Source organism: Patagioenas fasciata, chromosome 12 (genome assembly GCF_037038585.1).
Source record: "Patagioenas fasciata isolate bPatFas1 chromosome 12, bPatFas1.hap1, whole genome shotgun sequence".
In the NCBI taxonomy this organism is placed as follows: domain Eukaryota; kingdom Metazoa; phylum Chordata; class Aves; order Columbiformes; family Columbidae; genus Patagioenas; species Patagioenas fasciata.
Genome location: NC_092531.1, coordinates 9,963,684 through 9,990,695, shown reverse-complemented (window position 1 = coordinate 9,990,695; position 27,012 = coordinate 9,963,684). Strand labels below are relative to the sequence as shown.

General features: G+C 39.8%; 2 protein-coding genes across 2 annotated transcripts in view; both read right to left on the bottom strand.

The window, feature by feature from the left end:
- Positions 1-27,000, bottom strand: ANXA2 (annexin A2). Its single transcript, XM_065847700.2, has 13 exons — positions 26,873-27,000; positions 22,006-22,065; positions 17,996-18,095; positions 12,867-12,961; positions 9,637-9,750; positions 6,539-6,629; positions 5,081-5,160; positions 4,688-4,747; positions 3,919-4,012; positions 3,116-3,211; positions 2,099-2,157; positions 1,299-1,421; positions 1-385 (listed from the first exon to the last, which is right to left on the bottom strand). The coding sequence occupies exons 2-13, from the start codon at positions 22,051-22,053 to the stop codon at positions 326-328; spliced, it is 1,020 nt and encodes a 339-aa protein (XP_065703772.1). The 5' UTR covers positions 22,054-22,065; positions 26,873-27,000; the 3' UTR covers positions 1-325.
- Positions 22,047-27,012, bottom strand: part of ICE2 (interactor of little elongation complex ELL subunit 2) — a 41,959-nt gene continuing 36,993 nt past the window's right edge. Inside the window, exon 17 of the transcript XR_011741003.1 lies at positions 22,047-22,065. The gene's annotated coding sequence lies outside the window, so the exon portion shown is untranslated. The remainder of the gene's footprint in view (positions 22,066-27,012) is intronic.

Below are 27,012 nucleotides of genomic sequence, written 5' to 3'. Positions count from 1 at the left end.
TTCTTTAAGTAAAACTTCATTTTATTTGTGTTTTATTAGAAACATTGCACAGAGAGGCAGAGTCTTTCACAAGCACCTGTAACCCTGTTTATCCAGGGAGGGTTAGTTTCTCTGGCTATGCACTGTTAGGACATGGGCAGAGCCAAGCGGAGCACTCACTACTGCTGAGAGATGCACAAGCACCAGAAAGCGTTTTACATCACTGCTCCAGCAGATATAAAGGCAACTCAAGGTTAGCTAGGCATGTCAATTTTTTCTAGGATTACAGTAAAATGAAGAGCAAAGAAGACATGTCTCTGGATTTGGGTTTCTTCCATCACAGTTTTCAGTCCTCTCCACCACACAGGTTCAGCAGCGCCCTCTGGTAATCCCCCTTTGTGTCTTGCTGTATAGCAAGGAAAGAAAAATAGAAAATACGTATGAGGAACCATCACAAAATATGAAAGTATATGCATTATATTCTAAACCTGTGAGACAGAATATGTTTAGCAGTTGAAGCCTTGTCAGCCTGGAGGAGACTATCTAGACTGAGTTTTCTTATGTGTGAATTGAAATTATTTACCATTCTTGCCATACAAATGCAAGGTCAAGAAGGGAGATAAATTTTGGTATAAAATAGAGCAACACAAACTGAAGCTGAAGAACTCAATTCTGTTCCTTCTCACCAATCACTGCAAAAGTCATACATCAAGTTCATGATTTTGAAAATTTGTTTAAAATCTAAAATTGACACCTTCATAAAAACATGTTGGCTTAAGATTTTGATGCAATTTCATCTACACAAGGAAGAATGTATCATATGCTGTTGTGAGGGTGGGTAGAACACTAGTTTTTAAACAGATGCACAAGCTTTTTACCTATGTACCAAGTTAAATAAAACCTAGCACCCGTAGCTCCTGCTCAATCACAGAAACAGACAAAAATATCACTCTAGTTAAAAAGCCTGCACCTTGAGCACTGAAATGAAAGGGAGCAGCAACTTAGACGCTCTGTTTTCGTTCAGCTATCACAAAGCAATTCTGGGTTTTCTTTTCTTTTGGTCTGAGGATAGGGTCAGGTGAACAGAATTTTCCTTTGTAATACATCAGCTGATTGCACAAAGCCTGCAAGTGGCTGCCAGGAGCTATACCAGCTGTAGACTGTAAAGTTAAAGGTGGGTTTTTCAATAGTTCATGGATAATTATTCTCACTGCAGCCTCTAAAACATCTCCCATGAAATCTAATGGTACGATTAATCCAATGAAGACTGCTGCAAAGGTCCATACAAGTGATAAAAGAAAGAAAGCTGAAAAATTTACCTGGATGAAATAATAGAGAGATTTTCCATATTTCCTCTTGAATTCACTCTTAATTTTCAGCATGTCAACCTCACAGCGGGAGACCATAATCCTGATCAGAACCTTGTCACGAGTTCCCTTGCCCTGCAATCAGATACACATTTATGACTGTAATAGCTGAAACGCAAAAGAGGCCACTGTACCAAATGGTAAGACAGCAAACTACAGGCAACTGATATGTAGCAATAAAAGCTACAATAAATGAAATCTTTTAACTAAGGTCATTATTGTGATCCAGGAATTTGAGCACAGACACACCTTTCTCATCAGCAGTGTTTGACCAACTTCCAGTCACAAATCTAGCTACTTAAGACAGTAAGCAGCAGTTCTGGTTCACCAGGAGGTCCTTCCTGGTGTTGCCTAATATCTGTCACCGGGCATTTCTCTTCCATCCCTTTTCTTGAGAAAATGTTTTGAGGCAAATTTTGTGTCTTATTTTGACACTTCAATAAACAGCTTTTTCTGCTATCATATCTTTATTACCTGCAAAATATATGTCTAACTTTTCTAATTATAATCAACTGATCTGATACAGATAATTATTATGAAGCCCTTCCCTGTATTTCCCTATATAAGACACATCTAAATAAGATGGTCTAGGCTCCTAACTGTTAAAGAATACTTTTGAACAATACTAAGTCATTATTAATTTATACACGTGCCAGTCACACATCATACAAATAGAAGTGCCTAAGGAATCAAAATTTGATGAAATGATAGCAAGAAAGAAATTAACAGAAAGAAAGAGCAGTTTTCTCTACCTTCATGGAATCGTACAGTCTGTCCGCAAAGTACAGCTGCTTGTTCTGAATGCACTGGACTGAAAAGAGGGATAAGAATAATTGAACATCCTAACCATACATGGAATAGCACAACACAGAATCTTGGAACCATTTTTAATGATATGATAAGTAGCCAAAATAAAGTTTTCTGCAAAAGTTTCTCCAAAAGGTCATATTTAGAAATTATTTCTACCTGAGTTGTTACTTAGAAGTTGTTGGGCTAAGCTTGTAATTGAACCACAAACGCTTACAATCCGAGAAAGTGTTTCCCTCCGTTGCTAATGTCATTTCAGAACACTAGCGCTCTTCCACACATACATTTCATTCTTCCACTCCTATAAGCAACCTCTTCTCTGAAAACAGTCATTGTATGCTAATTCATGAGAAGTCTCTCTTTCAAGGCTGAGCTCTGTTTATTCTCTATTTGCACAACAAAACTTTCAGTTCACCCATAGTCTGAAATGGATTTTCCTCTTAAAGAATTTCTTGGTGACATTCTTGTCATCTTCATCTCATGCCACAGCACCCTCACACCCTGTCTCCCTGTTTCAGAGAATTCAAAGCCAAATCAGGTCTCTTAGCCTCTAGCATCCTCCACTGCCCATCTTCTCTCACACACATACTGTCCTCTCTCCTGCCTCTGTCTATATTGAACATATATTGTGTTCAGCTACAGTTCCAACCTCTTTGTTTGTTTGTTTGGGTAAACAAACATTACATCTCTGTATCAGACAAAAGTGGAATTAACAGCAGATCACAAAAGGCAACCGTTTTTATTTTCCTCTGGAAGGCAAGGTTTATATTTTGCAGAGAGCAGAAATACGCTACTTTTCAATACTTGTAACATCTTAAAATACACTAGCAGATCAAATAGTGCCAGCACTTCCAGTTTCTCTCTTGTTCAGCAACACAGAACAAGTCGGGCTCTATCCTTAACACGATGCACTTCAAGAGCACTGAAAAGAACTCCTAAAGATATTCATTAGGGTAACTCACCAAGATTAAGGAAGGCATTCTCCAAATCTCCCTTAACCTCCTTCTTGATGCTCTCCAACATATCATATGGGCTGTAGCTCTTGTACCTATCAAACACTATCACAAGAAAGAACACAGGTGAAATCCAGCCAGACCAGGAACTGGTAAAAAAATAAGAGAGAGCAGTGCGGAGTCATACGATTAAAAATTATCTGTCCAAGTTCTTCTGAGGACTTCATCTTAAGTACAGCCTGAGTTTGTTTGTACAGTTTGTTAGCTAACAGTAAAGTTCCCGTGCTATGGCCTTCTTGTTTTCTTTGAACATCTCTATTATCTGGCAAAATACCACCTTAATCCTGTATTTGTGGTTTTTTTAAACAACAGTGATTTAGGGTCTGGAAAGTCTTTAAATGGTGTTCCCATGTGTTTCTTAGAGCAGTATCAGAGCTGCTTTTGAGATTCTTCACTGTCAGATTTAAACACATGATATGGCTAAGCTACTCTAGGACAGAAGGAAAAGCTAAAGGATTTATCGAGGTCTCTTGCAGCCACATTTTCTAGATTTGTAACATTTTTGCTCTCACTGTATGTGACATAAAATTGAGCCTTTTTTTACCTGTGTAAAAAAGAGCTCTACACACCTTCAATCTGTGAGATTAACACATCCACAGAAATAGCTATATTTAAAAATGAATTAAGATTTAGGAGATCTCCTGTATTTCATAAGTGCTTTTCACATTCATTTCAATCATATCTGGGACAAAACAGTTACCACTTTGATTTTTTCCTATAAGAGAAAATTACACCAATCTCTTGACTAGTACCTTTCTGCAGGTGGGGGACACTTCTTTCAGTCATAATGCTGATCCATTTGGGGACATCAGTCCCCTTTCTCTTCACACCAGCATCATAGAGCTCCTGGGGTTAGAAATGAAAAGCAAAATCATGAAAATCAGGAGTTACACAAGAAGCCATTGCAAATGGATACATTCTCCTTACTAGAAAACAAGAACTACTGGAACTGTGTCAGAGCGAGAAACACAAAAGGCCACATGGCTGGGCAGACCACCAAGGAGAATATCTACGGATCTAATCTGAAGCTATGCCTCATTACTTTGCATTTACCTCTATGGACATGTTTTACTCTATATTTAGCTCCGTTACCTCAGCAGAATTGCTCTTGACAGCTACAGATGTAGTAAGACAGATACAGATATAATAAACAAGCATTACCAGCCACTAAGTTCAATGATACATCCCTCAGTGTTACACAATTACTTGCTTACAACCAGTCTACACAATGTATGTGTTTCCTTTTGTTAACAGCTCTTTTTCTAAATATGCCTAAGGGAAACACCAGAGAGCTTCTGCACAGGTACTAGTGGGTAAGTAGCCCATGAAAACTGATAACTGAAAGTATCAAGATTGCGAATGGCAGACACCTTGATAGCATGCAAACATTACTGTGCAAAACAATCTGAAATCTACACACTCACTTTCACAAGCACTTTTCACTCCCATGACACTTGTACTTTCAATATCCCCAAAAGCTTGATCAACTTCAGACATTTAATGGTCATTACCAGCACTTACCCTGGCATCTTGGTCAATCAGCTCATAATCAATCACGGAGCTATCTTCACACCTTTTACCCTTCAAACAAGGATAGCAGTATTTAGAAGAGATTTAACAGACAGAAAGGAGTTTGCTCTCCACATATTCTTTTCTCTTTGATTCTTTTAATCTGAATTTTCTAAATAAGTAACAGTGTGCTCCATCTCCATTACGGAACCGCTGCTATGAATGCTGCATTTCTGTTGAAATACTTTGCCCTTCAACATTTGAAATTTTTTTTCCCCAAAAGACAGTGGAAAAAATAAGGAAATTTAAAAGTTAACAGAAAACCAATTGTTTTACTGGCAGCCATCAATTAGTTACCAAAAGACAGGCACATTAGGAAAAGTAGAAAAATATGAACAGACTTACCTTGGCCAGGGCAACCATTAGCTTGCGGAAGTCACCAGATGTGTCTGATATAATGTCCTTTTCCAGTTCTGTCTTGTACACTAGGAAACAAAAAATTATTTTCAAGTAAATGGTGTCCTACAAATACTCCTTTATGGGAAGAACAGCTGCTAATTACTGTGTTTTATGCACATATACAAACAGCTACAATCTAAGTCACATGTGGAAGACAATGAAAACAAATGCATGCTTGCATACAACAGAAACTACATTCCTACCAGCTAGTCATGAGAGCTGCCTTGCAACCAAAGTCTGCCATAGAAAGGTAACAGGAAAGGCTAAGACTTTTAAAAGGAAGGGAATATTGTTTTAAGCTCAATATTCTGTTACATCATTCTTAGCTACCAGTTAATGTTCACTTGTTTGATACACACAGCATTTAGGCTTTATCGACTTGTGGATTTATGACTGGACAACTCCCATTACAAGTTTAATGCAAAAGACAAAAGCTGATATGATAAACCAAAGGAATGCCATGTGTGATTCTGATCTGGTATCTAAACATTTTAATTGCTTTCCAAGTGGTCATATTGCTACAAAATCACATTCTCTCTTCTTTTCAACAGCAACCTAATATACAGTAGCAACATTCTCTTTGGTGATACATATTTTTTTCGATACCAGCCATTAAGACTACATTGGTGTTGCTTGTGATGTTTGACTTATCAATCACCTTATCAGAATTGCTTGACAACTATTAAGCATCAGCACACAGCAATTTTCTACATTTCCGCCTATTCATAGTGAAGCTCAACTCTGAAGCTCAGGGAAACAAACAGGGACTACACAACTGCATGCTGAATTGCAATAAACCCAAACAGAATGGCCAATATAAAAATATAAGGAATATTAAAGAAAAAGTAATATTTTTTTCAGGGTGGATTTTAGGTCACTCATACCTACTTGTAAACAAGTAAGAATTGCAGCTTGAACCAGATAACATACTTTAGAAAAACTGAAGAACAGAAGATATGCTTTTATGAAGTTTCATTTCATGTCTTTTCTGGCAGGTCCACCAAATAAACTTACAAGCATCCTTCAGTAGATTTCAGATTCATCCTCTTATTACTTAATTGATCCTAGAATCCATAAATCTAACATAATTAATTCTGTCACTTTGCACTATGACTATTCTGTCGCTAAGCTATCTCTGTAGCTTTAAAAAAGACGCTGTTTAGACACAACTTACATGAGTAGTATATGTTCTCCAGTTTGTGTGTTACCAAACAACAAGATAAAACTATATAAACACAGACAAATATCCAGGACACGAACACAAAATAGTATCTTCTGTCCAACTGCCAGAGAATCAAGGCAGATGTTGTGTAAGTGACCCTAATAATCAAACATGTGCTGAGGGGAACTTATCAATGTAACTTAGTGTAAAAACATACATTGCAACTTTCAAAGTAAACTTACTTTCCCTGTAAACTCTGTTAATTTCACTAAGCTCCTGATTTGTTCGCGAGCAGATGATTTCAATGAGCGTGTCTTCATCAGTTCCCAGACCCTGCAACACATGAATGATTCAGTGAGGTGCTAGAAGCGAACAGGCATGCTTGAATGGTTTGAAGATATTTTACAGACATCTCCTTTCTCCTATTTTAACAGTTTCACAACCATTCAGGGATACTTTTTGCTAACTGAGCCTGACAAACCTCAGATTGAAGGTTTTTAGTTGCCAAACACTACTCCAACAGCTTTGAGATCCCATAGATAGTATTTCAGGGCAATCTCCATTTGCTGTGAGTCTGTATCACTCAGTGGCCCCACCAGCATAACTGGATGAATTCACCTTATCACGGTCCACGTGTGAGCGCAGGAGAGCACAGGAAGAAAACGTGATTCTTCACATGCAAACAGGCAGCAAATCAACTTCCCCTTCCCTGCTTTTCTTCCCCACCTCCCTCCATACAGCCGCTCCACTATAAATGCAAACCCAAGGATGACACCAACATTAACGTTGGCCTTGTCTCCAAGCCAGCAAAGATGTAAGCATGTTCTCAATTTCTAGCTAATAAACAGCCCCTCTTGAATTGTCCATATTTCCCATGTACTCCATGATGCACAAATACAGATGAAACAATATTATTATTAGTTATATTAAGAAACAAAAATATATTTAGTATGATAAACTAAATATTCAGATTTTCTATTTTTTGAACAAGCTGAATGAATTGTAAGGTCTCATATAATATTTCAAAGTCACTTTTGTGATCAAGGTCAATGAAGAACCAGTACTTTGAACTAAGCTGCATCACTACTGTTTAAAAATTAATATCAACTAAACCTTTTTGTAGTTCAGATACTCCAAAATAATGTGGCTTCATCAATGTGCTCTAAACCTTGTTCAATTATTTTCTATAGAGAAACAGCCAAGTTAAAAAGAAAATATGCTAACAACACTGTAATACTCTTGTTCCTGGAGAAAGACAGGAAACTTGGGAACAGAAGACGAACTTGCATGAGATGAAGACACTTCTCTCTCCAGTGACCACTGAGGATGTCTGACTTACTAGCTGGTAACACCATCTGGCAGCCAGATGCCTCAGTATATTGAAAAGAAACTTTTTCAAAAATAGACTTCACGGGCAATTTTTTCATTCTGTTCTGTTTCGTTTCTTATACCTACCAATGAACCATGTTCATGCTAATCTATTAGCCTCATCTTCCAGCAGCACCAGCAGACAGAAAAAACACTCTTATGCCTCATGTTAGGATGCTGTTTGTTAAGCCTACCCAGAACAGAATGTCATTTGGTATGTAAGTAAAATGGGCATGGTTTTCACAGGACTCCAAGAGGAGTCTGCTGGGTAATATCCTGGGAAAACTCCTCAGGCTGCAGTCTTTCACGTGTGGAAAATAGAGGTAATTGTGTAGAAAACTACCCTCTTGGAGAAAGTGCCTCTATTGAAGAAAGAAAAAAAAAAAAAAAAGGACTAAACCCAAGCAATTTTATAAAATGGCTACAGTTAAGAAAATTAGGAAAGCTTTTGACAGAGTGGTTTTAATAGGCATCTGGGGGAGAAATGAAGGCAAAAAAATTTTAAGATTTTCTAAATATTTTTTAAAGTATTTTGTAAGAATGTGTACCAGAAAAATTATTAATTCCTCAGCAATAACTTTGCTATACCCAGCCTTGACTCCCATGTCATAGCGTATTATGCTCTCTATGTATCAAGTCAAACTTCAGCTCAGGCAAATTCAGAACACGAGAGTAAGTGTCTGGGAGTTGGGAACAGCTGACCTCAGGAGAAAATGGAATATTTCACATTTGTGGTTACTCTGCGGTAATGGCTTGGTATTTGGGCTGCAAATACAGCATAAATGCTACATAAGTATATGGTCATCCTATATATATGTTTAATATATACTATATAATATATATAACATATCAGATGTGATATGTTATGCAAAAAACAAAACAAACAAAAAACAAACAAACAAAAGAACCAAAATCAAACTAATCTGCTTCACAGTAAATTATAGATAGCCTCTATTTAAAACCAGAAGATGGCAGCATCTGATTAGTCAAAGAAGGGATTTGGCCCATAATTAAAGAGTTACCATCTCCGTACTGGGTTGGGATTTTTGGGTTTAAGTTTTCTGTTTGGTTTTGTGGGGTTTTTTTGTTCTTTGTTTGGTTTTTGTTTTGTTTTGGGTTTTTCTGGGGGAATGTGCTGGTGGTTATGTTTGTTTGTTTTTTAACTCCTTCTTCATAGTCTAGAGAAAGTAATTAATTGGTTTTTTTGTCTTGTTCTGAATTTCAGCTGCCATATTTTCATATTTGGTTTTAAATTATTTTTTTCTAAATAACCTGATCAAGAACATTCAGAATTTAAGTGATGATTACAAATACAAATTCCCAAACCCTAGTTTGCTTAGAAAGGGGAATGCACTGGCATAAGCACCTCTCAAAGTCTTGTTTCAGTGGCCTGTAGATATTTTTAAACTAGCAATCTATTCCATACTTGCCTGTGATCGTAGGGGACTAAACACAGTGACTCGCTGCTGTGCTGTTTCTCCAAAGACTGCTTTTGATGCCTCATCCTCAATCTCCTCGTGGTCCACACAGAGGCAGGTCTTTGGATGTTCTTTCAAGGTTAGTGATACAACCCAGTAATTGGAAACTACTGTTTAAGCCTATAAATGTTAGCAGAGGATTTAATGGCTCCAGCTTACAGCTGCTGTCTTAACGTTTTTTTTGTACTATGGACCTGTATATTGTCTTTAAGAGCAATCAGCAAAGCAGCACCTAGCCAAAGCAGCCGCAGTTATTCCCGACCTGATGAAAATTATTTTTTTCCTTAAAGAGAGGATTGAATTAAGAATTTAAAATCACATGGTTCCAGAATTTTTCTCGTTAGGATGCCTTGCAGCTGGATACTTACACTGTAATACTAAAAAAAAATAATCAGTAGAGACATTTGAAAGCTGTGGCTTTGTATATGAAGTCCATACTCATTCTTGAGACAGTGACATCAGACTAACATACTTAAATTTCAAAGCTCATTTACCTTCATGGCAGCTTTCAATTCAGAGGCATCGTACTGTGCTGGTGTCTTCAGCAAGCCCAAGATCACTGCCTCCAAATGACCTGACAGGGCAGACTTGAGCGCTGCAGAAAGTTCCTGTAAAAAAGGAGGGATGATGGAAGAAAAAAATTAAAGCTCTCTTCTGATCTCCAGAGAATTCAGCCTGTAGTGCTTTAAGTCTCCAAGCCTGCAACAGTGTTTCTTATACAATTGACAAGGAAACGGAACATAAAGAGCTTTTCTTCTGTGAAAGTCTAAGAAATTAGGGCAAAAGAATTTTTTCTCATCCTTTGAAAGCAAGAAGAAATTCACTGATGGCTGACAAAGTGCTGGGAAACATGGTGCAGACACATCTCAACAGCTCCGCTATAGTACTGAAGCACTGTCACTCTGTTGGAGCTAATAAGCACAGATGGATCTGAGTTTGACTCCCTGCGGTCAGTGCTTCTCCATCATACTCCCCCAGTCTTCCCAGTAGCACTGTATTATTAGTGTTTTTCCTGTTATCCCAGCCCTTTACTAGCTGAGACATCAGAAAACTGACTGCACAGTTATTCCACTGTACGGGTCCAGTTTGCAAACATCCAGCTGGAAGAGAAAAAAATTGTCCCTGAGCACAGAAAAATTAGTCTTGTCTTCAAGAAAACTACCAGAAATGTGTAGCCAAAGTCTCTATTGTCGTCAGGCAATCCTAGATAAAGAAACAGTCAGGTATATTCACTTCATGGGATGCGGGCAAATCTGCAGCAAACAAATTCAGAATCGTGTGCTCTTTTATGGGTTGCAGATGCCACTTGAATAATGCTAATATCGGCTTCATTGTAGTGTAGTTACAAAGCTGAAATCCCTGGGATCAAATCTGGCTTTCACACAGATCTATGTATTCCCTGAGCTGAAGTTATTAATCTGTATCATTCAGAAAGGAATTGCTGCATTTCAGTTGCTGGTCTCTACAGTAACAATTTGTGAGCTTGAGGGGCAGGGGAAACAGGGGTAGAGAAAGTGACTTCGGCAAAATCTCGGAGAAGTTTATGCCAGAGAGATAAAACATAAGCCACTTCATTAGTTTCCAGAGCTGCTCATTTAATCCAGGGCACTAATATATGCTAAAAGAGTATGCCCTTATTGCATGGATTGACCAAGAGCATGCGTGGGAGTTGGGGCATCTAACTGCCCTAATCTAAGAAACATTTTAGTACAAAAACTCAATTTTGAATACAGTCTTCCACCATTTATTTTTGTGAAAACAGGTTCTTCAGACAGCAGCTGAAACAGCAAAGATACCATAATCTTTATAATGAATTTTAGGACAATGTAATGAATTCCAATTAGTTGTGTGAAGTTTTTGCAGTATTTGCACTTTGGTGTGAAGGCTAAAGGAAATACACATAACTACAGTAGAATTTACCAAATTAATTGCACCAAAACACCTCAAACTGAACCAAGCACCTGCCCTCATATTAGCAAGCTTCTTGGAGAAATGATGTCTTCTCCCCCTGCCAGGAAAGCAGGGTCTCCACTCTGCCACTCTCTGCCATGGCCAGGAGCGCTCTGACAGGGCAGTGGGAAGCAGTTCACTGACAGACATTGTTAATTCAAAAATAACAAAGTGAAAAGGTTTCACTAGGTGTTCTAAAGGAGCATCTGGATATTAGCAGTTCATTTGAAAGTCAGAGATGATTGGCAGCAGTTGGGACTGACCACACACGTGAAGACACAGGCAGAACCCCCTGTATTCACTGGTAGCTCTGCTACTGCTGGTGATCAGGAAAAATTGCATAGATCAAACACTGCTCCTCAAGACAACCAATAGTTTCCATTAGACACAGCTCAGCTCAAAGGACTGAAAAGTAGATCTACAACTTTTAAAAATCACAATGATCTATCAAGAAATCCTGCAACACACAAAATGAGCAGCCTAGTACAACACAACACATTGCCAAAGAAATCTGTACAATCTGTTGCCAAAGAACATGACAAGATACTGTCCCTAGAAGATTTACCTACATGTTTTTTCATATCCCATTTCTCCTCTTGCCATTCACCTGTTTATTTCACTGAGGGGTTTCTACTGCAAATTTCCACTGTTACTACAGACTGTTTTTTCTTTGACACTTGTTAAACTTGGTAAATTCAGTTTGCTCTTGCATCACAGCAAGGAAAAAAGGTGAGAAACATTTACATTAATTAAGTTGCAGAATTTCTTGCCTGTGCGTTTTTGTGCTCATGCAAAACATTTAAGTGACACATTTCATTATTAGGGTCCACTGACAGGCACGATTCTCCCAGTGCCCCAGGGTGTGACCGCCAGGGTGCAGCCGTGTGCACACACGCATGCGTGCAACCTCTGTGTGCTTCTGCCCGTGTCTGTATCAGCCATGCACAAAACCTGGTGAATTTCCAAAATCTAACTCTAGATTTACATTTGGTTTCAGATGAGCATTCTGGGCTGCTACTGGAGGACTACCACTTGGGTCTGGCCAACCTGAAAGAGATACATGCATCATAATTCTAACTCTATGCAAGTTTTCCCTTTTTCATGGGCATAAAATTTCAACTATGATAAGTTTCTCAAAACCTCAAAAGTGAAGAAAACAGCTCTTGTGTTCCAGACAGCAAGACTCATCGTGCAGAATTTTACCCACATTTTATAGATTTCTCTATGCCAACAGGTCAGTACCTCAGGTATTTCTGACAGGATATCTTGTGATAGTTCAACCCATTATATCAACTTTGTTCCACATCTGTAGTGTTTGTAGGACAACTGAGTTCAGTCTTTTCTGATTTACCCTAGCTCCATGAACTGAACAGAATACTTTCCTTATGCTGAGTTGCCTTAACAAATAAACAAACAATCCCCTAAAGCATTTCCCTTTCATCTTCTCCTTTAACTGAGCTATTTCAATGGCTTTTCACGACTATTTCACCAGGGAATCCTGTGTCTGGCTGACATGGCACCCATTGTGATTTCTGGATATGCTAGGAAACTAATGTCTCCAACAGATATCTGTTGCAGTTGTGCATACTCAACAAATTTGCAAGTCCCACCAGTCCTAAACTGCAACAGCATGGACAAAGTAGTACAGTGAAAAGATAAACCAAATAATACTTATCTCCAGTTTACACCCAGTTAACTGTGAAACGTGCAAGCCCTGAAAAATCTGCCCCCAATAAAAGTATTTAATACTTGGTATTTCTTCATATTTTGCTACCTTTTTGGTTCTCCTCTGATAGGCAAAGGCAATATCCTGCCTCTGTTCATTGCTGCGGTTTGTCAGGATGTTGATGATGGTGACCTCATCCACACCTACAAAGACATAAGACAAGGAGTTAAAGAAGTTTTCTTGTTACCGTCCTCTTTGTACTACTACATTCTCTGACACCAAAACTCAGCATAGGTGGTGTCTAGAGCAGAGCTCAACAGCGTGGAAAGCCTCATGTGTCTTAGTTACAAGTTTTGGTTTGAAAACATGCTGACTGCACATTTCAGCCATAATCTACTCCTGCACATTTTAAAGTGTTCCCGTTTTATAAAATTTTAATTCTCCCTGTCCAGAAATGGCCACACAGACAGACACAGAGATGTTGGGCCTTTCAGCTGTTGCAGGGCCACAGCATAACCCAGTGTCTGAAGCTTTTGAATAAGTTATAAATTTAAACCATTCTTGGCATTCAAAAATGACAAATGACATTTTCAAGTTTAATCACAATTGTGATAGATTAGAAGCCCACAAACAACTGCATCTAAGTTTCTTATTAGCATGCTTTGTGGATGGAAATATGAAGTTAACTCATTGCTCTGGCATTTAACGGAAAATAAGCGCTTGTAGTTCACACTTGGGAATCGTGCCGCATGGACAGGATGCTGACTCACATCTGCTGAGGTAGGGTGGAGCAGGAGAGCAGCTCCAACAGTTTGCTTTGCGGTTCACTAAAATCTCTGGAAGTTTTAGGGTAGTGAAACAAAAATACATTTCCAAATTTTTTTCTCGCTGGGCACATCCTAATCAGTGCATTTGTATCAATGGGCAACTGGAAATTAAACACTGTGGTTCATATGTTTTTTTAAAGTAAGAAAATTCCTTGCAGACAGAAATGTATTTGATGAGGGGGAAGCAGATCTTAAAAAGCCCCTCTGATTAATAACAACTTCTCTTCTAAAGGAGGCAATCTGCTGCATTGGTAAGATTGCAGTGTCACAAGCTCAGTCAGAAAAAAAGATGAAAATAACATAACCAAATTATTAGTTGGAGTTTATAATTTTTCTGGTTTAAAAGACACTGTACATGAATCTCCATGGACCAAAACGAAAGCACCAGCATTGTTCTGACCAAAATGGATGAGATGGACAGCCACCTCACTTTCTAGGATGAGGTGTGAAGAGAGCTAACATACTTTCATTTTGCAAGGGCTGGCATACATTCAGCTCATTTACTAGAAGTTTGTTCTCTCAAATTTCCTTCTCAAAGACAGCATGGGCAGAATACCAGAAGCTATGTCTGTCTGTTCTAATAGCACCTATGTACTACAGAGCTCAAATTATTGGGGAGAGATGTAGGAGATGAGCCCTTGTGAGGCCTCAGCACCATGGTGTCTCTGGTACCAGCACAGTCCTAGGACTACTGGACAGAGCTCATGATCTGCAGTGTCTTATTTTCCTTGGATAAAACTATGATCCCACTGGAGTCAAAGGGAAGAAATAGATAAAATAAGACCATCATTTCAGCTCTGCTATTTTGCTTGGCAAGATTTCAAACCCAAACCACGTTGCAATGAGATATTTCTTTACTGATACTATTAACATTCTGAATATGTGACTGATGCAGTTGGGTGGATTTCAGGCACTATCTTCCCCCAGAAGCATGCCAGAAGATTGCCTCCAAACTTTTACTTCATAACATTAAAAACTCTGTTAAAAGGTATAGGTGTGCTGGATATACTATATAAACAGAGAATTTAATCTTACAGAAGATCTCTGTTATGATTTACACCTCACCACTGTTTTACCAGTTTCTGAATATAATAAATTTATAAAGATGTATGTTCTAAGCACTTTCCTACAATAAAACTGTTTGAATTCTGCCAGTCATGGAATAAAAAAGTATACTATGAGATCTTAATGAAAGGTTGTGGTTTAGGTTGTAACCTAGTTTGACAATAAAATTATTTAACCAAGTATTTGAGACACACATAGTTACAATGCTGGGGAATAACACTTAAATAGAAAACACACTTCAGCAGTCTTCTTTCCTACAAGGAGTTAAAAGAAAACCATAACATACTCTGTCAGTACTCTTCTAGTCAGTTAGTTTCTTCTATATAGGCTCACATACTTAAGGCAAGCACAATGAGGCATTATACAGAAATTAAACAGCCTTTGTCCTAAACAGCAAAACCCCAACATTTACAAAGGACACGCTAAGGCACAAGATGAACTCACTACAGAAAAACTAAATAGCATAACAATTAATCTGGCATAGCAATGACATTTATTATGAAAAAAACCCCACAACAAGTCAGAACTGTAACAAGTTAATTTGCATTATGCAAACTCTAGGTTTGCTAACTACAAACTGGTTTTATATCATCTAGTGCCATTTTTGCACATCTCCCTTTCTAGACTGTTGGATATATAGACACATAAAACCCCTTCATTTAATTCAACTCCACTGCAAACCCAGCAAAGGACTGGGCAATACATCTGTGCAGGATGGTTTTTGCAGATAGATCTAAGCCCCAATAAACACAAAGCATTTCTCACAGATCCCACAATAGATAATTAGATGGCTAACCTCTGAGGAATTAATTTGAAGAGTGTGAATGAATGTTGAAATATTTAGATATTATATAGAGCAGAACAATCAGACATGCTACCTTGTATCTTTGCCCTAAAACAAATATACAGCCGTTGTTTAGCCAGTAAATTAAGTTTTACCCATTTTACATATGCCCAATTCAGGAAGTTTGCATTACTGGGAAACAGGTGCATAATTAATTAGATGGTAAACTGGCCCTCCCTGACTGCAAATACTGTACTTGCATATTGTTTATAGAAAAATGCAGAAGGCATACCCAAATGATTTCTTCCCAGAGATAAGACTCCACAGGATATAGTTTCCACAGTACTGCTATAAAGGATATGATTTGAAAGACTACTTTGATGATTGTGTAATCCTGGCCCATTATAGCATATAAAGACCTAGGTTCTCAAAACAAAGGAATGGATTTCACACACCAGGAGCCTTTATCCTATATAGAGTAAAGCCCCCAAAATGTTCAGTTCTTTTGCCCGTGTTTTTTTTTTTTTTTTTGAAACTGACCATCTCAACCACAAAAAGAGTTTGCATACGTATTTATTACCTGCTACACATCTCTCACTGTCTTAAAACAAGACTAGCAAGTCATATTACTCTCTACAATTTTACATTGCTTATTTCTACCTTCCTCATACAATGCAAACTAATTGCTAGAGAATTGGTGATACTTCCTAGGAAAAAGTAGCTGCTGCAGGTAGGGACTATTTGCTCATTATGAATGTTACATTTTTAGCTCAAAAAGCCCAAAGATATTTCCCAGAAATATTTTAAAACATTCTCTTGCAGAAGAATTTCCCTGTGTAGCTCTTTACATCACTGTTTGTAGAAAACCAATTCTGAATACCTCAGAATTTTCATTCGGAAAAACCCACATACATTCTAGAGTCCACATTTTAGCAATTTTTCTGAATTAGCAGAAGAAAATGTCTTGCAACCAGCAAACCTGGAAGAAAGGTCCTAACACTCTTGTTTTTTATTTCGCCCAGGAATAGTTCATTTGAGAGAGTCCTCATGGTAGAAGATTCAGTTTTAGAACCATAAAGAGATTCTCCCCTTTAACACCTCCTTCCCAGAAGAGCTCCTGGATAACAAGCTAATAAACAGAGATAAGCTCAATCCTCCAAACATGCAGGTCCATGAACAAGTTTCCCTATTATTTGTTCAGAGGGTTGGGAATCATCTCTCTAACCAAATGTTTCCACCTGTCTTAAAACCAGACTCAGCAAACTGCTTACCTTTGCTGGAAGAAAGTGAAAAAACGACACGAGCTTGACTTTCCTGACTGGAAAAGCTTTTGTACTGCCTAGGATATTGCAATTTCCTTTTGCATTAATTAATAGCTTGAGTGTTAAACTGTGTAAATTTGTACCTATCCTGAAAGTCTGGCAGTATATTTGACATGTTTAGATTTGCCCTATAATCAGAGCCGTAAAAAATTACTAAGTCTAGACAAAACTCTACATACAGACAAAGCATCTGCCAAACATGATGATTTACTCCTCTCTTGCAAGAGGATTTTTTAAAATAAAAACAAATCATAAAACGATTCAAAATCTAGACAAGGGATTTCTCCAGTGCTTGTAAGGGAGGGCAGTATTTTACATTTCACAGCAAGCCAAACATGTGCTTTGTTGGCACCGACAGAAAATTCAGCATTTCTTTCTGATGAGAAACTGTTTGGCTTTTAAATTTCACCCTCTTCTGACACGTAAGCAAAAGACTTGGCAATTCACGTATGCCCAGCTGTTGCTTCTCTGGCCTGGAGGAGGCCTGGGAAAGCGTGGCACCCCCTTTCTTTGCTACAGAGCGGGACAAGGACAGAGGATCGCTGCCCTGGGACAACCAGCAAGCTATCACTCCAGCGCTGTAGTTCAGACTCCCCGTAACTCCTGATTGTTTCACTATTTTTGGCTTTTCCATGCAGCTGCATCTGTCCCCTGCTCCTCAGTGGAAGTGGTGAATCCTGGCACTGACAGAAGGAGATGGAAGCCTACCTGAGAGGCTGGCTCAGAGAAGCAGAGGACTTGTACGTTGCCCTGACTCCAAAATACTGCAACATTATTACAGAAACTATATTCTGTTGTTTCTAGGACCTTCTTTGACCCCAAATTTTTCAAGTCATCCCTATTCATCTGTCTGAAGAGCTGAAAAAGAAATGTCCAATCCAAGAATCCAGTAGAAATCCATGATTCAGAGTTTCATCCCAAATCACTGCCACAGAAGCTGATGCTTCATTCTCAGTGGCAGAAAAGTAGTAGAATTTGAAGTACTGATGAGTCAAGAGAAAAAGAGAGGACATTTTCAGTGATAACCTCAACAACTCTCGGTTACAAACTCCAAAAGCATATTCTAAAACACGTATTTACAGAGTTCAAAACCTAACTCTGTCAAGATTTCATCAGTGAGGTCTGAGAAATCTAACACCTCCTAAAACAGGTATCCTAGAGTAAGGCTATTTAAACGCTGGTCTTGAGACACATTCTATCTTGCAAGTAGAAAAAATAGCCACGGCTCGTGTTCCTCACCTTTGGTCTTGATGGCTGTTTCCAGAGCTGCAGCATCGCGGTCGGCATCAAAATTTGAGTAGGCCTTAACTGTGGCATATGCACTTGGTGGGAGAGAATGCTAGAACAAAAAGAAGACAAACAACCTCCAAGTTAAATAACGTAATCCTGTCCTTGCTGCAGTTAATAAAATACATGCTTCTTGGCCAGCTGGTATGTAGACAAATCTCCAAATACAACAACTGCCATTGGAGTATATGTGAAAACGGAATTCTATTAAGAGCCCCCAAACTCTGTTCTCCCAGTGTGTATCACCCAGAAATCCGCTCACAGAAATGCTTATTATAACAAAGAATATATATGAATAGGTATTATGTATTATTGCAACAACCTAACACGTTCCAAGCTTACTCACTAAATGTCAGTTTTCTCCAATCTGGATTTTTCTGGCTAGATCTGAAGGAAATTGACTAAAGAAAGCTAATTCAGAGTTACTCACAATCTCCTTTTGAAATTCTATGCCTGCAAATATTTGGTTTCAGCAACATAAGCCTAACAAAACAAAATGATATTTCAGATTACCTCTGCTAAGAGGACTTGCAGGTAAATTCACTTAATAAGCAGTTGCAACATTTTGGAAGTTATCAGATTTTATCAGCTATTCATTATTGTCCTCTCCTGAGGATTATAGTTTCAAAAAAAAAGAAAAAAAAAAAAGTCACCAGAATAGAGATTCAACTCTTCTCAGCTGCTTCAGTGCAAGCTAACTGTTTAGCTTATATCACCTCCCATGGGCAGGTTAAATTAAACCACCGATCTTCATATAAACAGCTGAGAAATATTAATAAATCCCGCTCAGCTGAGTTCAATTTAAAGACCTAAAGCTCTGGCAGAAAGGTCTTAACACCTGAAATTGCCATAGCTGTTTCCTAAGTGAATGAATGACTAAGCTTTCTTGGTAAAGATTTCCAGAAATGTTTGTTTCAGTCCTCAACTCCAACAGAAAACCATATTCATAGACAGGACTAAGCTACCTTAATATGCCTGGAAGATCTTGTCACATGCAAATTGTTAAAAGGAGGACAAATTGTAACTAAAAAATTCCATGTTTTTTTATTGCATTTGACTATCTTGTAGAGGTCACACTGTCCTGATCAGATTGCTCTGACAGCAACCACTGTGCCTTCTTGAGACAGTCTGTGTTATGCTGTGGAGACAAGAAGTCAAAAAAGCACCAATAAACCAAACCATTCTTTCTTTTGTCCCTTACCATCAGCTCAATGTAGCGAAGTGGCCCCAGTTTGGCCCACAGCCATACCACAAAACACAGGCTTTCCTGTTAGCAGATCAAATTGCTAACAGAAACAGTAAATGGAGATGTGCAACGCGGCCTCAGAAATATCTGTGTGCCTGAAAGATTCCTAAACCAAAGCTCATGAGTATACACAATCCCATGGCACTTCTATCTAATTAACCAGCACTGCTGGATCATCTGAAGCAGGTCATCTGGTGAGCTCAGCAGAGGTGGTACCTCTCCTTCCACCCAGCTCTAAGTATTTTTTTGAGTCATTCGGACACAGTATTTTAGCATTAGATATCATACACTGAGAAGATACATGGCATATTTGCCATTTGGGAGCTGTCTTTTCCTTTGTCCTTCCACTCAAAGCATGCAACAAATTGGATTCAGATCCCCTGACACTGGTCAAAAGACCCAGGAAGTGCCATGAATGTATGAATACCCAGAAGAGACAGAAACCACCTGCTGGCTACTCTACCAGTAAATAGGCCATCTTCAAATTCAGCAGCTACAAAGATTATGCTTTACTCATGTGAACTGTCCTGAGTACCTGAGTGGATTAGACACAGGTCCTCTCAGGGTGAATATTCTGCCTGTGAAAAGCAGCCATCTGAATCCCAGATTATATGGTCTCAGATTATTCTGGTACACTACTGTACCACAGTACTGGTACTATATGTTTTCAGACAAGAGAGTTTTTCCAACTGACTTTCCATTTGGTTCAATACAAAATTTTCCTGGATGTGGCCGTAAAAGTTCAGGGTAACTGCACAGGGAGCCCAGGCCAGATTAACGCAAAGAAAGAGGTTTTTTCCTCCCCATACAGCTAGTGTGCTTCAGAGGTCCTCCAACAGTTTTACCTCTTCCAAGTCAGATTAATTCAATCCTATTGGGAAGAGCAGAACATGAGGAAGAAGCATATACCACTAACGTGAAAGCTGAAAAGGCTTAATTTCTTCTAAAAAAACCCTGGACCCTTTCAAGATACCTACATCACAGTATTCCCTGTCCTCAAGAAAAATCATCACTCATGTTTGAAAACTGACTAACTTGACATCATGCGGCAAGTAACCTATGAAGCCTTGACTAAAATACAGGCTTCCAATTCCCAGTGCAAAGATGGAGCACATGATGAAGCATAACAGCAAGATCTTTGCCTCAGAATCTTTCTATACTCTCTCACGGACAGACACAGAAACTGCAAGCATAGATTAACTTCAGCTCAACTCCCTGTTTTTCCTAAAGGAAGGAGAAAACACTACCAGGCTGAAGCAAGCAGACCAGCTAACAAAGGCAGTTTCTTTGTCTTGAAACAAATCAACTGCTATACCATTGATGCAGAACACACAAATTCCTCGTTGCATGGGGCAGGACTTGTGCTCAGCTGGACGATTCTATATGCTCAAGGTTAAAAACTCTGTTTTGAGAAGAATGGGTGTTAAAATACTGTGTTTAACATCAGTTAACTTGCTGAATCACTGCTTAGGGGAACTGAGCAAATCCTCTATGCAAACTAGCTACTCAATTCTGGCTTACAACTTCGGATCCACAGAACAAACCAGCTGCCTGATATTTCTTGCACTCTATGGCAGGATTTCTGATGAAAATGCTGGCATGGAACAGTAGTCAAATTTGACTTTTGCTACTACTCAGAAGCATCATGGAAGAAACATTTCTACCCTTGATTACAGATTGCTCAAATATTATTCCAAAAGTAATTCACTGTTCAAACAAACGCAGCCAAGGAATCTGAAGAGTTGACTGCTTTTGCAGTACGAAACCAGCTTTGCTACTTACCTCCGGTGCACTAGCTCGTTCTTCGCAACAGCTCTTTCGCAAACATCATGTGGTACAATTTATTTTGCAACGAGTAACAAAAATAGGCAAAAAGTTTGCTTGTACTTAGCTCAGATCTAGAGTTATCGGCTATAGAATTTAAAAGTATAGCAAGTTTATAAGCAACATAATGAAAAGATGCGAGGGCAGGATTCACTTCTTCTTCAGTGACAATCACAGAAACACAAATTCATGGCATGATGTCCTGACAGTACACTGCTAACCTTACCATCTAATGTAGCAACATAAGAAATCAAAAAAAGAGAGCGTGGCTTTCTGATATTTCAATAAAACCATCAAGCAAGCTTTTCAAAATAGGAAATGAGAACATACATTTGAGAAAATAGGCTTTTTCAAGAGATGGTTTGATTTTGGTTACAAGCATTACAGAAATAAGATGCCAAAAAATTTAATTCCCATTAAGTAATGTTCTCCATTTTAAAATGATGATAAAGGAAACAAGCAAGCAAGAAACCAGGAAAACTCAGAAGGTATAAGCAAAAGCAAACATATTTCCATCTTATCATCCTTGACTCACTTGTTCCTTTGGAAGAGGGACCACAGATGCAAAGTAGCCATTCAGTCTGTCCTGTGGCCTCTTTCATATGGCCCAGCACATAAATACTGCACATGCTGCTGGCCAGTTAGAACTGTCATTAAATCTCGCCACCTCATACAATTGTCCTACGGTTTACAGCTGCTTTGTGACTGAAAATTGATCACTGCTGGCTATGCTAGGCATTGATATTAGTCACTGTAAGTTTAAGTAGAAGAGATGTATGAAATCTTGGAAACTGTACAGCTCAGTACAATTGTTAGTAGAGGGTCCTGTATAAGAAACAAGATGAGGCATTTAAGTAAAACAACCTTTTTCTGTTCAGATAATATTACTTACATCTCCTTCAAGGCTGAGTTTGCTTAAAATTTCATGGACAGTAGACATCTTGAAAGAATGCTGGAGGAAAAAGAAAAAAAAGAATAAATCAAGTAGACTTAAATATATCTACAGTTATATCTGTGTGTTACATAGCCCTGAAACACTGCAGCACTGAAAGTGACATAGTTCAACGAATCTGCTAATCCCAAGCAAGAAAGCAGATTTAAGAGTTTCCAAGCCACACCACCATTAATAATGCAATAGTAAGAAGTCTTCATTCTATTGTACAATTAAGATTTACCTTCACTCCTTTAAAAAAAACATTTCTTCAGCATTTTAAATACTTAAACTTGAGAACTGGAGAATCTCTAACTCACAAACAGAATCAACTAAGCCTACAACTCAGTACCAGGAAAACTGTGCAGAAACTTTATAGCTTGATCCAACTCAAAGCCAAAAAGCAACAAGTAGCAGCATGTAAAGCAGATCCTCAGTTCCTCAAGTACTCATAGAATACATTGAAACTATTTATATTCATGCAGACATTTTATAAAATCTTAATGCTGTTCAGTGTTTAACCTTGGACACAGGCCACGAAATCTCTCTAACATTATATGGGTTTGCAGTGGCTCGCCAGTAATAAGAGCCGAAGGCCAAGCTACAAACACCGGTTAGGAACATGATTGTCAGATACTAGGTAACAAGGACCCTCTTAAACTGATGGCTCCAAAAGTAAGAGAACATGATTGTCAGATACTAGGTAACAAGGACCCTCTTAAACTGATAGCTCCAAAAGTAAGAGACACTGAGGCAGGATAATCAATATAATTGCTCCAGTGCCAGAACCTGCAATGATCTTGCTAACACATATAAAGAAAAACAGTGAAAACCCCAACTCTGAGATAGATTATACACATTGTAGAAATGAACACTGCTGTGATATGGTTATGTTACAATACCCTGGCTTTTTTCAACTCTGGTTTCTGGTCAGGGAAGTTTGACAGAGCTGTACTACACTGGTTTACTGGAAGGGTCTCCCAACTAAGGAGGAAATTTTTTCGAAAGGTCAGAGCCAATATTTAAGAGGCTTGATGCATTGCCAAAACTCTGCTCTCAAATTCCTCTACTGCAATCACAGACATTGTCTCTCCCATTACCTTCTAGTCATCTAGGTTGACACCTGCAGCAAAACATTATTTTGCCTGCTGAAATTAGAGCTTGTTTCTCAGGAACTATACAATCAAGCCGCAGAGATAGCATTATCAAACAGGGAAAATGAGAGGTGGGAGAGAAAGGACAGCAGCACCTCAAGACCAGTGATATTCCACTAACTGATAACTGAGCCTGGAACCAAAACTGCACTATTTTCAGCCTCAGTGGGTGTCACTCCCTTCAGTTCCACACTGTCACTGGTGTCTCCAGTCCAGCTCCTAGATACAGTGTCCTCTGAGTCAACTCACAGCTATTGCGCAGCCAGTCCTGGGTATGTCCTTTCAACTGGTTTACAGATTATTTTTTTATCCTCTACCCGTCACTTTTTTGATGGTATTAGAATTTTCTCAGGCACGCAGTACTGGCCACCCAGGCAAATTTCCCAGACTCCCCTCCACTCAATGATCAATGTGAAACCAAGAGCTCAGAGAATGAGCATGAACTTTGAAATAGTTTCTTAATAAGGAAGATCTGGTTAAAACTCTAGAACAAGTGTTTATTTTTTTTTGTTATAGATCCTGTAAACCTCTTGTACATCAAGAGCAGACAAATCCTTACTTTTAGCAGATAAAGCAAGTGTTATGAGAATAAAATTCAGAAATACCAATTACATGGCTTCTGTAGCATAACTCTTGTAATCACACCTTTCCTCACTTAGAATACAGAAAGAAAACGTATCTTCTGAAGCAACACAGCTACAAGTAAAGCAACTTTACTTCAAGGAAAAACTAAGATCTCAGGGCAGAAAAAACAAGACAGAGAATGAAAATCACAGTCATGCATCAACTCATTGGAGAATAAATCTTTTTTAGAGCAAAAAATCCAAGCCAGGCCTTTAAAGACAGGCTGCAGAAGGTGTAATAAGCTGCCACCTGCTCTTGGCACTATTAACCATGCTGGTTAGAAGGGGATGATATATTACTGAGTTATACAATTCTTGATGTTTACTCTTAATAAAATGAAGTGCCTAACAACAAAACCTTTGTACTCTGACAGTATCACAACCAATACCCTAGATGAGCAACCGAAGTCCTTCAGTCTGGCTTGTCACAAAGAACTAAAAACACCAGTGAAAGCTGAAGCAATTTAAGCAGTCTTTCACAACACAATGACTGAACAGCTTTTTGCAGGGCTCTTGTTTCTAAATCAATTAAAAACCACATTGAATCAGGCTTGTTGGAACAAAAAACTTGAACGGGGTCCAGGAACAGAACTAACCCTCACGTAGAGCTGAAACTGGGAGGTTCATATCATCAGCACACAAGAATGCTACAGCCAGCTGGCAAAAGAAAAAAAAAAATGGGAGCTTTTTGCACTTTGAGTCTTTACAGAGAAAAATCTTTAGTAAAAGAACCATCACATCTCTTGTCACACCCTGCTTTGTAAGGCACACATATTTAAGAACAGACTCTCACTGTTCTCTGATGGACTTATTTTATCTGATGTAACTCTGACAAGTTCTGGGCAGGTTTGAACACGTAAGCAGAAAACACTTGCACTAACTTGTTCTTCCTTACACTGGAAAAGAATCAAAGTCTACCTTCCAGCTGTAAACTAATACTTCAATACCTTAAGGCAAGTTTCTACAACCAGTTTTGCTCCTAAATTCACATTATGCAATCCTGAATCATAATGTTATTCTACTAAAAGAGCCAGCATTTGTTTTCACCTCAGCCTTCACAGTAGTCACTGCTTTGTAAATCTGTTATGACATTGGGCCTAGTCTACATCCAGCACCTTATCCCTCCTGGTGACAGAAGAGTGTGTTTAAGAGCAGCCCCACACCTTGATTCCCAGGGGCAGGTCAGGTATATCACAGCAGAGAAGAACCATGTGATCCATGGGGAAAAAAAAAAAGTGTCAGGTATGCACAAACAACTACGTTGCTCAATCCGCGGAGTTAGCATTTTAAGAAGCACTTTGGAGATGGAGGAGATTGAGCAGAGGGTGTTCCCAGACATTTGAGACAAAGAAACGGCATCCCTGGAATGAGAGAATGGAAACTCTCACTCTGAGCAGATTTGTGTCAAGTCTTCAAAAACTAGGGCAAGGCCTGGCAACGGAGAAGATGAGGGAGAGCAAAGAAGATCTGCAATATCTGTAGTAAAGGAAATAAGGACTCAAAATCATTCATTTATATACAGTGCTAATGCAAGTACAAATGAGCCAGGTTCTATCTCCCCAAATCACCTGATAAGGTTTAGCAGATCACTTAAAACCACTAATTGGAGAAAAAAATAGCTTTAAAGAAAAGGATTTCAAAACTCATTTAAGCATGCTACCACAACCATTCTCTTCCACAGACACTGCTAATAACCCAGGAAATGCTCCACTTCAGGAAAACACTACACATATAAAATTAAGTACTTTTATTTCTTCAAATACAAGTTATTCTAACTTCTGAGGCTTTACAGGATTTTTTTTTTAACCAGGGCAAACCATTTCATGCATAAGCTAATAGAAACTATACCCACTAGGGCTGGTTATCACAAGTAGCTCCACCAACAGAAGGCACATGTAAGGATGGATCACACAAGGGCACAGAGGTTCCAAAAGATTCTTTCACTCTTGATCTATATGTCGATGTCTGCACATCTCTGTGCAGATACAGCATTTGAATATGAACATTAAAACAACTAACACTAAACAGAATTAAAGCTGCCATGTATAAGAACACAACTCACTTGTGCATGACTACCCTGAAGTCATTTCACTTTTCTTCCAGTAATAGTAAACGGCAACATTCCTTTACCCTACCTCCTCTCTACGGGAGGAGGAAGTGGTGTCCAAGCTGACTCACAACCCAAAAGGCACCAGCAAGATCTCAGCAATTTTACTCATGGCTGGCGCAGGGGGGGAGAACCGTGCCTAAGCCTGGCTCTGCGAGCAGGGAACCGCACAGGTCTCCCTGGCACGCCACAAGTCAGAGCAAAGGCAAAGCTTGGGAAGCACTGGCTACCCGGAACGCTCCCTGTACAAAGGCTTCTTTCCTGCCCACGCCAGCGGCTGCCATCTGCAGCAGCGGGGGCAGCCGCAGCCACACCCTGGGGGAGAAGGGAAGGGAAGGGGCCGCCGACTCCGGCCGAGCCCGGCGCGGAGGCTCGGGCGGGCTCAAGGCTCTGCCGCGCCCGCAGCAGCTCCAGCCCCGCTGCAGCCGATCGAACACCACCTACAACAGCCCCGAGGATGCCCAGCGGACACAGCCCATGTCTTTGCCAGGCTCTGGGCGGGGAAGTGAGTTTACAGAATCATCGTTAACCAAGCGGAACCTTTGTGTACCCTAACGAGGAGAAGAAAACAGCATATGGGCAAGTTTGACGAAGTTTGGGACCGGTTCCTCTTTTCTAAGCGCTGTCGCCCCACCCATCGTCGGTGCGGGGCACACGAAGCTCTCCGCGGGCAGCCTCGCCCTCGGAGGCCGCCGTTTCAACGCGAAGGCAAGCACGGAAACCTAACGGGCGGGTAACGCTGAAGGAAGCGGAGCAAAGCGCAGGAGGGCCGCAGCCGCACCCAGCCACCGCCCCGCAACCGCGCAGCGCCCGCTCCGTTCCCACTGGGGAAGCGGCTACCACGGCACGAACCCCGCCCGCACCCCAACCCGGCCCCGCGGGGCTGCCACCTCCTCCCGCTCTGTGCCGCGCTAGCGGGACCGGGGCGTCCGACGAGGGCTCACCTGGCCGGGCGGGCAGGGCGGCTCTGGCGACGGCTCTGGCGGCGGCTGGGACCGGTGGCGGCCCGGGCGGGGTTTTGTAGGGCCGGACGGGCACTCCCCGCCCCGGCGCCCCCCCCGGTCCCCGCGGCGCGGCGCTGACT

Bases quoted from the DNA above. Each gene is read 5' to 3' on its own strand.
- ANXA2 (XM_065847700.2), bottom strand. From the start codon at position 22,053: ATGTCTACTGTCCATGAAATTTTAAGCAAACTCAGCCTTGAAGGAGAT. The intron at 6,630-9,636 runs GTAAATGAGCTT...CATGTGTTGCAG, and splicing joins AATTGAAAGCTGCCATGAAG to GGTCTGGGAACTGATGAAGA. The intron at 1,422-2,098 runs GTAGAGAAAACT...ATCTGATTGCAG, and splicing joins GACTGTACGATTCCATGAAG to GGCAAGGGAACTCGTGACAA.